At 29.5% G+C, this 10,969-nt stretch overlaps 2 protein-coding genes across 2 annotated transcripts; both read right to left on the reverse strand.

Moving 5' to 3' along the window:
* Positions 1–3,319: 3,319 nt before the first annotated feature.
* Positions 3,320–5,169, reverse strand: LOC107462133 (2-methylene-furan-3-one reductase). The gene is made up of 4 exons (XM_016080699.3): positions 4,957–5,169; positions 4,357–4,680; positions 3,678–3,837; positions 3,320–3,591 (listed from the first exon to the last, which is right to left on the reverse strand). Exons 1-4 carry the CDS (start codon positions 5,167–5,169, stop codon positions 3,320–3,322), a joined length of 969 nt encoding a protein of 322 aa, XP_015936185.1.
* Positions 5,170–6,710: 1,541 nt separating this feature from the next.
* Positions 6,711–9,557, reverse strand: LOC107462119 (histidine kinase 4-like). The gene is made up of 3 exons (XM_016080685.3): positions 9,517–9,557; positions 7,053–7,277; positions 6,711–6,963 (listed from the first exon to the last, which is right to left on the reverse strand). Exons 1-3 carry the CDS (start codon positions 9,555–9,557, stop codon positions 6,711–6,713), a joined length of 519 nt encoding a protein of 172 aa, XP_015936171.2.
* Positions 9,558–10,969: the final 1,412 nt, after the last annotated feature.

Genomic DNA, 10,969 nt, shown 5'->3' on the forward strand with positions numbered 1-10,969 from the left:
GCTGATGAGTTTGGAAAACTCAAGTTCATTTTGATGAGGAACAAATATTATTAAAATAATTAATTACAAAATTATTAATTTGATTTTCACTTAACATATGTTAATTAATAATTTTGTGATGCAGGTTTTGTTATTGGACTGAAAATAAAAGATAATTATTGCAAGTCCAATACACTTAAAACCATTCAGCCTTGTTTAAATTTTTTCTCTATGATGTGGCTGAAGCAATTTGTGATTATTTGGGCCAGAATCCGAACATTATCATAGGCCCAAATTAAAGTTAACTTTCAGCATTGATACAAAAATCCTTTGATCCATATGGCTGAATTAATGGTTACATTTACTTGGGCCATAATTGAACTATTATTGCTACAAGCCCAAGTTAATCATTTTTGTTATGGAAGTAGAAGTGGTGATATACCTTAATATTATAATTTTTGGTGTTTTTTAAAACTGTGAAAGCACAGAAATCGGAGGGTTCGATTTCTGCACCTTAAATTTTTTTTTTTACCACAAATCGGACGGTCCGATTTCTGCACCTCCCACAAATCGGACGGTCCAATTTCTGCACCTCTACAAATCGGACGGTCCGATTTCTGCTTCTCTAATTAAACGATCCCACATTTAAGTATAACACCCCAACAATCCACATTTTAAAAAAATACCACTACCACTCCAATATTAAAAATAAAAAATTCACACTCCTCTTCAACCTAACTAGGGCAACACTTATAATATTTTAATTAATGTTTTAAATTTTAATTGCAATTAAATTTTTTTACAAATAATTAAATTTTTAATTATATAATTTTTTGTTAAATATAAAATATGCCATTCAACCTGATTCACCGATCAAACTACTAATCCAATATTTTGATGGGATCTCAATATCATTTTGGTTTTGATAATTACGTAAACAACTGAAGAATATGTGTTCATTTTATGTTTTTATTTTATTTTTTAATATTTTCTTTTTTTAGAATTTTGTAAATATATAATAAAAATATAAAAGAAAAAGTTGTTTTTATTATTTTATTTTATTTATTTTTTATATTATGAAAAAAAGAAAAAAAAGTATTTTAAGGATATAAAACTCTAATAATATTTTTAATATATCATATATCTACGGAGAATGTTAAAAAGTCAATATTTTTAGTAAAACATAAAAAAAATTAATTAGTATCGATCAAAATATATCAAATAAAAAATATTTAGTTTGACCATAGAAATGTCACATTACCCAATGCAACAAGAAGATTACAATTAAAATATTTAGTTTGACCAAGGAATTTAGATTTTTTAAAATTTAAATTTCATAATTTTAAAGAATAAATATAAGAAAAAAATTATTTAAAAATAAAAAATCACACTTTACTTTTAAAATACAAATTTAAAATTTAAAAGATCTAAATTCTGACTAAAGAAATGTAACATTATCAACCACGAACGTTTTCCTTTTATTTAGGCCAAAAAGTCCAAAACAGATGTAAAGAATGACATTATCACAACTTCACAAGTGTGCTGAATTGGGTGTTTCTTCATTCTACCTTTTCTTTTTGGATTGTAGTGCTCTGAAATCTGAATTACAGGACAATTTTCCATGAATAAAATGACCAGAAAAGAAACCAAATTAAAGGTCTAGTGGTTACCGATTAGGATCGAGGCGTTGATACAGTAATAAAGAGAAAGGTTAACCATTTTTGAACTAAAATCGTGGGATTTTGATATAATCAGAGATATAAATTTAATGATAATTAATTTTTTATTTTATTATTTTATTAATTTTTTTAGAGGATCTAAATTTTAGTAGATAATTCACTAATTCGATTAAATAGGTGTCAAAAGTTTAAATCTCACTTGATATATGAAAAAATTTATTGGCCAAAAAAATATTTTTAAATAAAATTCTGATCTATAATAAATTATTTTTTGATCTATTCAATTAAAGAATACTATATAAAAAAAATTAAATTATTATTTAATTTAGACTATCAGTTTAAAATTTAGAGGCTCAATCGATTAATTCTATTAAAATTTAACTAGAACAATTGAATTATAATAAAATAATATATAAAACTATCTAAATATACGATATACGAACATAAGTAATCAAATTATATTTTTATTATATTGAAATACATGTGTACACAAAATTAATAAGTAGTAGCTTTAAGGATTAGCATTGTGTGGGTAAACTTTTAAAAAAATATAATAAAAGTAATTTTATATTTGAATATCTCATATAAAAATTTTTTATTTATTAATTATTTTTAGGTATATAATAACATAGAAATATTTTTATTTATTTATTATGTAAAAAAATATTTTTTTTAAATATTTTCTAAAAAAAGATATAAATTGTAACTTTTAAAAAAATATTTTTATTTTTTTTAGTGTTTTTACTTTTATTATTAGAAATTTATTAAATACGCTAAAAAAATATTTATTTTCTATCAACTTAATGGTACCCAAATAAGTATTTAGTATAACAATCTTTTGTTTTTTATTTTAATAAAAAAATAAATATACCGGGCTATTTTTGTTTGAAACTAATATTCTTTCATTTCACATGCCATAAATCGGATAGAGGCGCAGGAGTAGTGAAGAGTAATGGGCAAATTGTTATTTGGGTAATAGTGAAACCAAATAATGTGCAGTTGTGCACATAGTTAAAACATTGGTCTATTGAGCTTTGGCCCATCATTTATGTGAGTGAAGCTGATCTAATTTTCAGGGAAAGCTATGAAAATAATTAACTTGGATCATTAGTTTAGTACGCTTAAATAATTTTTAAAAATTTGAATTTAACTTTGTGTTAAAATAATCTATTAACCAATAATAAATCTTTAAATAGAGTTTAAATTTATAAAATCACAAGTAGTAAGTAGTAACAGTGTTCTCAAAGAAGTATAAAAAAAAAAGTTAAAAGACGAAAAATCAATCTAAATTAAATGCTCGAGTAGAGGATAAGATGTTGAGAGTTCTCATCCAAAAATCTAATGGAGCCTTACTCCAAGCTAGTTTAAGAGTCATTCATCAATTGGTTGAAATGGCTTATGATGCAACTTGTCAATAAACAACTAGATGTTTGTATATAATAAATATTTTTTAACCCCATAATCAATATACAATGCACTTGTCATTGCTTATTAGGTATCCAAATCACAAACCAAATGAATAGTTAAAACAACCTTAGTAAAAGGAGCTTCAGGAACCCACACTCTTTTCTTTTTATTACATAGCCACAACAAAACAACGGAAACTAACTAATTAAGAACACAGAGACATGGATATCTTAATATTTATAATCAATTTATGTTCATGGGATGGGGTGTATATGTATGACTATTTTGCCGGTGGCTCTATGAGTCTTCAAGTAGGCAAATGCTTCAACGACATTAGAAAATGGAAAAGGACTTTTAGGATCCACTATTGGCTTGATCTTCCCACTCTCCAAGTAAGGTTTTAATTTCTCCAACACAACACCTTCTGAATTGAGTAAGTACCAAATAGCAGGAGGAATTTCAGGTTCTACTATTGTCACAACTTTGCCCCCTTCTTTGATAGCTTTCAATGCCCTCTCATTTTGACCTGTTTTTAGAAACATTCATGATTTTAGTTAGTTTTCTATAGTGTAATTGATATAAATAGTTCGGATTTTTCAAACAACAACTTACCAACTGCATCGAACACTACATCAAACTTTTCTGGAAGATCTTCAAAATTGACCTTGGTATAGTCAATAAGCAAGTCTGCTCCCAAATTTCTCAACAGTTCCAATTTGCCACTGCTGGCTGTGGCTGCTATCTTTGATGCTCCAAACACATGCTTGCTAAGCTGCCTCATCAAACAAGTAGATTAACTCATATTTTTATTTATTAAATATATATAATATTATTAGCAAGAGTTTAATTTTAATGCACTGATAATATAAAAAATTTTACACATTTGTACGTGTAAAATAATTTTACACTGATAGTGTATCAAAATTAAATTCTATTAGTAAATATAAAATTAAACAAAATAATTAATATTTTATATTTAAAGATATATACAGTAAAATATATCTAATATTGATTTGTCCTTTATATATTATAGATATAGATATATAATGCATGATAGCGATTTGTATGTAGTTATTTTTATGTAAAAATTTATAGTTAAAATTTTTTAGATAATTTAACATTTATAACTAAATTGATGTGATTTGACAATTTTTAACTATTATCTTCCTATGAAAATGAAAGTAAGTAAGTACACGTTAGTTTTGAGTTTATTAGATATGAAAAAGTTATATGATCAAAACATAAACATTATGAAATAGAACGAGTACTATAATAATAGAATGCACCAAACCTGAACAACATGAGTTCCAACTCCACCAGCACCTCCAAGAACAAGGATAGATTTTTGGGAAGAAAGAGAAGCTCTTTCAAGTCCTTGGTAGGCAGTGATGATTGCCAAAGGGAGGTTAGAGGCTTCAACAAAGCTCAAATTGAAGGGTTTGTGAGCCAACACTTTCTCTTCGGCTGCAGTATACTCTGCTAGTGACCCTATGGCCTTTGGGTTCTTCAATGCATTCTCAATGATGTCGCCATACACTTCATCTCCAACTTTGAACTTCTTCACTTTGCTTCCCACTTTCACTACCACACCCACAACGTCATAGCCAGGGGAAGTCTGAATTTTGAATATTTTTTGTTGAGGTTGAGATATTCTTATTTTTTTAGATTCAAATTGATTGCAAAAATGTTGATAGTACATTTCCCAAACTTTTTAACTTACAGGTTTAATTTTCACATAATATATTATCTGTATTCAAATATATATTATTAGGTAAGTAAAAATAATTACTTTTTGTTTGATGTAATAGAATCACTATATAAAATATTGTATATTAAAATAAAAGTAAATCTTTAAAACTATCTTGGTGTCGAGTTAAGATAATTCTATTACCGGCAAAGGAGAGTCGGAGTTCTTGAAATTTCCAAGGGCCCTCTTATAATCAACAGGGTTAAGAGCTGCAGCCACAACCTTAATGAGAACCTGATCATCCTTGAGTTCTGGTACAGGTACATTAGGATCAAACTTGAGAATGTCTTCAATGTTACCATATTCAGAGTAGGTCCAAGCTTTCATGTGAGATGGAATGCTAAGTGTGCTTGCCATGATAATAGATTTAATCAACTAACTATTTGGTATAAGGGAAAATAAATGAAACAAAGGACAAGATTCAATGGACAGAAATGAAATTTGGAAGTTGGATTGAACTTGGTAATATTTGTATGTTTGTGATATGAAGATGGTATGGCAGTATGGCTATTTATATAGCATGGCCACAATAATAGTGTCACACCTTACAAAATGGGAAATAATTCAATTCAATGCACTTATCAGTTATCATGATGTCACTTCTTACATTTGTTTTGAACAAGTTAAAAGGGCAATGTTGGTTGATGTTAGAACTTAGAATAATGTCGCATTTCTTTGACCAAGCTAGCTACTTTAACTTTTGCTTTGAAACAACTTGAGACGGAAATTAAAGCTGTTATGACTGGAGCACACTAGCCGCAATATGTAGGCTCAATTCATAAAATTTGGTTCATAAATTAAATTCTTTTAACGTTCGATATTTTACAAAATAAAGGGTAAATTAAACTACTAAATGTTACCTGAAAATTTTTCAAACGTAGTAATAATAATCAAATATTAAATCTTTTTAAAAAAATTTTAAAGATCAAATTTTAGTACTTCTTTATACAAGTATTATTAGAAAGTATAGGTATTTTCATCCCTAATATTTGGTAATTTTATATCAAATACCAACAATTTTTTTTTAAAATAAAAAAGGTCTAGAGATAAATTTTTGTTTCGATTTTTTTTTGTATGCACCTTATAAATAATTATCCAAATATTCTTACAAAAATTTAAATAAATATACAAATTATTTGTTAAATATAAAATTTATTTGAAACTTAAAAAAATATAATATTTTTTATCTTTGTCATTTTTAAAACTCATTTAGAGGTTTATTTTTCATTTATATCTTTTAAGGTTATTAGTATTAATAGTATAAACTTTTAAATATTATCTTAATAATTCACCCATAAATAAATAAAATAACTATAGAATTATAAGCCCTTTAAATTATTCAACTATATATATTGACCCCACTACAAGAAATACTGTTATAATCGATGGTTAGATTGTCGATAATATTAAAAATCGACGGTAAAATTGATGGCGGATGAGATTGCTATTAAAATTGTCGATTTTTTTCAAAATTCTAATAAAATCGACGGCTTATCAGGCCATCAATAATAATTCATTAAAATCGACGATCTTTCAGTCTATAATATGAGTTTGAGAATTTTACTTGCTTAATAAAATCGACAGTTTTATTGTTGATATTATTATACAAAATCGACAACGTTTCTGTAAATATTTGATTCATTAAAATCGACAAAAGAGCCATCGATTTAATTATTAAAATACCGACAAATTCGTTATCTATATTTTGTTTTCTTTTGTCAATTTTAAATTTAAAAAGCGACAACTTTATCGTCGATTTTAATAGCCACATTTTTTTAATTATTTTTTCTATTTGAAAAATAGTAGACAATTAATGCAAATAAACTTTTAAATATAGAAATAAAATTTATACAAAATATTAGATAATAAAATAAATAAACTTTTAAATATAATCTATATTAAATATCAGATAATAAATTTACAAACTTATCAAAATAATAAATAATCCTCAAATATAAAAACTCAAGACAAGATAAATAACTAAACTTATTAAATTCGGCATTACTAATATTGGTTGCAAGAAGGATCATTCGAGGTATCTTCAACATATAACCATTCTGTTTCCAATCTAGTTGCCAGATATTGAAAATTCCATGCTCTCTCGAAAACCATGAATCCTTCTCGACGAAAATAATATCAGGCTGAAATAATCTGCTACATCCAATTGTTTAAAATTCAATAAATATACTCAATTACACAACATAAAAGATAGTAAACAACCAAAAAAAATTGAAGCTTACCCTGAAGTTAAAGAACCATTCTTCTCACATAACGAAACAGCCTTTTTAATGTGGTTTGCAACTTTAGCTTGAATACCAAGTCTCGTCAAATAGTATCCTGTGACAGCAGCTCTGACAAGTTTTCCATCAACTACTATAGCTTTAAGCCCTCTAAAACTGGAAGGAAGATCTTCCATGTTCAGCTTCTTCACATTTATTTTTGAATTTAATCCCAATTCCAGTGTCCTTCACCATTAAAATAATTTGCTCATAGTATTCACTTAAGGCCACCTTCTTCACCAAAGCATCAAACAAAAATTCCTCATTAGCAATTAGATGCTTGAAATTATTCCCAATTTTCCATTCATCAGCAACTTCACACCCACTCAGAGTTTTCGAATTACAACCCCCGGACATATACCCAACAACTTCATCTGTTTCTCTATTTTGATAAGTCTCGCATGTTCTATTCATTGTGGGCTTTCTATTTTTTGCTAGATAAACTTTCACAAGAAATTTATACTTGTCAACCACTAGCTTGTAAAGAAATTAATACAACATGCATATTAATAATACAAAGAAATGTGTTTGCGCTTTTTAAAACAATCCACATTAACTCAATCATTAATCATATATCAACAATACTTCATCATTTTCAATTAATCATTATTATTATAGTTCTCTTTTATAAAGGAGTGTTAGGGGACCAGTAACTTTTGAGATTTGTAGCCATCAAATAGCCATCAATGATGATTTTAATGGTGTAAGATTAATGTGAGATTTCATCCAATGACTCACTTTTCTTTGTTAGTTACATGCTGGCCAGAATTTAAAAAATTTGCTGATCCTCTAGACTTTTCCCTCTTTCATATCATAACCAACACATTCACATTTTCTCAATTAGAACTCCATCCTCCATAACCCCATCCACTACCACTTAATGTCTCCTATAGGTTCATTCTTTTCTCGCCTACGCATGTCCCCTATTTTCATCAAAATGACTAAGTTGCAGAAAAATTAAATCATATTTTTGTACCAAACTCCAAACGCGCATAACTTTTTTGTTTTAAATGATTTTCATCCGTTCTTCAAACAACATAAAATTTACGGACCCAATATTCGTTAGAAACAAATTTGACAAAATTTAAAGGTTCGAATGCCGAATTATGACTCATCGAAATTGGTTAAAAATCAAGTTTTTACCAAAAACACCACAATTTCTATGCTTTCCAAACTCTAAATCCTATAGTATAAGTTTATAACCAAAACAAACACGCTATCATAATTTATCTGTTTTCCAACTATTTCTCATCATCCATACCTATAATCTCATCAATATACAATACAATTTTCAATCCAAATTACAAACATTATTCATCAATTTCATCATCATAAGTTACTATCATTATTAACCACCACCATCATCAACAATTCTCATCAATATCAATACTCAACACACCTTTATCACAAATTCAATAATTCACACAAAATTTACTAAACCTTAGCAATTCCATTTATTAGTTCAACTTAATTTATAGTCAACTAGCCTAAGTTTTCACGCAACATTATATATTACTTACAAGAAACCAAAACCATACCTTCGCCTATTCCTCCCTAATGCTTAGACACCACAATTTCACCGTTCCTCAAGCTCCAACGCTTCAACTCCTCACCAAACACGAACTCCCAACCACCACATTCAAACTCAAGTTTTTCAACACCACCAATTTAATCCAAAGACTCACAATTTAATATCTAATACCAACAATATTACTCAAAATCAACTTAGGGTTCATAGTTATTAATAATTCATAAGAGTTAGAGGTTTCTCACCTTACTAATGAAAATTTGGGACAAGACCCAACAAGTCTACAAAACTAGTTTGATCCTAAACACTAAAATTCAACAAAATCTCAACACATTTGCTCAAGATTTTCGAAAATGAGGGAATGAGCAGTTGGGTAAAAAATTGAGATTTACCTACCAAATTGTTCGGTGAATTTTGTAGAGCTCGACACGGTGATAGCGTGGCTGCAAGTGATGTGTCGATCGAAACTTCGAATGAAAGTTATGGCGAATTGAAATTTGACAAGAGTTTGAGTTAGGTTTTTCCTCTGAAACACTCATCCTCTACGTGTTTCACTTAGTATTTGGGAAAAAAGATGAAAATCTTAGTTTTTATCAAGGTTCTGAAAATCAGACCGGACCGGCGACGCAAACGATCCGGTCCACCTGTAGAAATCGTCCTGGGAAGAACCGCCAAAGAACCAGCAAACCGGTGACCGGCCGGTTCTGCATAAACGACGCCGTTTTATTGTTTTTTAAAAAAAAAAACCTAAACCCGACCCGACCAATGGAGCACCCTGCACCCCACCCCCCTTTCTTCCCCCAAACCCATTCACTCATGATTCAGTTGATTCTGAATCATATTCATCTCACAGTGAGAGAACAGAGAAGAGTGAACCCTAGCCGCCCAAATCCTAACCTGCCATCGCGCCCTCCTTCGTCGCCGCGGTCACCGGTCATCAGTGCGACTGCCGTCGCCTGGTCGTCAGCCCAAGTAACCCTCCTTCTTCGCCTGGTTCCCTGCCCAGTAGCCCTCCATCTGCGTCGTCTTCATCTTCTCAACACCAGCAGGCAGTAACCCGTCTCATCGTCTTCATCGTCGCGCGGTCCTCAACAATCGACACCAGTAGCCCTCCGTCGACCCCAGGTGAGTGACTCGTCCTCTGCTCATCTTCTTTGTTCTTCGCCTTTGTGAACTTCCTCTGTGAAATTGATACTATGTGAACTTTGACTTCCTCTGTGAACTCAGATTTCAGTTTAATTGTGAACTTCCTCTGTTTGTTGGTTAGCATGATTATCAAAAAATCTGTTTGTTGGTTAGCATGAGAAATAAATAATCTGTTTGTTGGTTAGCATGAGAAATAAATAATCTGAAAATTAACTGGCTGGTTTGCAGATTTCTATTTGTTGGTTTGCAGCTCAATTTCTATTTGTTGCTCAATTTCTGTTTGTAGCTCAATTGCTGGCTTTGTTTGTAATTGCTGGGTGAAAGTTTAGTGTTTTGTGATTATTGGTTAATCTTTTGGTTTGGTGTTCTCTCTTTTCCAGATTTTCCTTCTCTTGTATTTCTGCATGTTGCTGAATTGGTAATCAATAAATTTGCCTTTTTGCTATAAATCGGGACTTTACTAGGATTTGTTAAATTTGTTGCTTGTTGCTGAATTTGTTGCTTCCCAGTCACAGCATCAAAAGAGAAGCCGGTGAATAAGGTTTTATACTGTGAAATCATGTGTTGTTGCTTGAATTTTAGGAGAAAGAGCAATGTAATGTATTCCTATTTATGATTCCATAAGACCAAGGTTAAATTAACAATTCAGGTGGAGTTGAGTTTTATTTATGAGTAATTAAATGCACGAAACAAGAATAGGATTGCTAATTAAATTTGGAATTTCTGATTAGTGACTTTTTAAGGTGCTGTTGTTGTTATGCTGCTGTTTTGTTATGGCACTGTTGTTGTTATGCTGCTGTTTTGTAATGGTTGTTGCTAAATGCTACTCTATTTTCATTGTGTTGTAGTTACTGGTTTTGCTTTGATTTGTAGTTGCTGGTTGTGTTGGTTTTGCTAGCTTTGTTTGTAATTGTTGGGTAAAGGTTTAGTGTTTTGTAATTGTTGGCTTTGTTTTCTAATTGCTGGCTTTAGCTGAAGAAATTAGAGGGGTTGGATGAGGAGACATTGATGCCTCAAAAGACACCACCACCATCAACATATTAATAAGATTATATGAATTTGATTGATGACATTTAATATAGTTTTTTAAATTTGAAAACTATTTTAATATTTATGTTATACTATAATTATATTTTAGCATGTTTATTTATAATTTATTTATTATTTTATTTTAAAACAGTTTTTTCGGTTGAACTACCGATTA

This window comes from Arachis duranensis, chromosome 8, assembly GCF_000817695.3.
Source record: "Arachis duranensis cultivar V14167 chromosome 8, aradu.V14167.gnm2.J7QH, whole genome shotgun sequence".
NCBI classification, from domain to species: Eukaryota; Viridiplantae; Streptophyta; class Magnoliopsida; order Fabales; family Fabaceae; genus Arachis; species Arachis duranensis.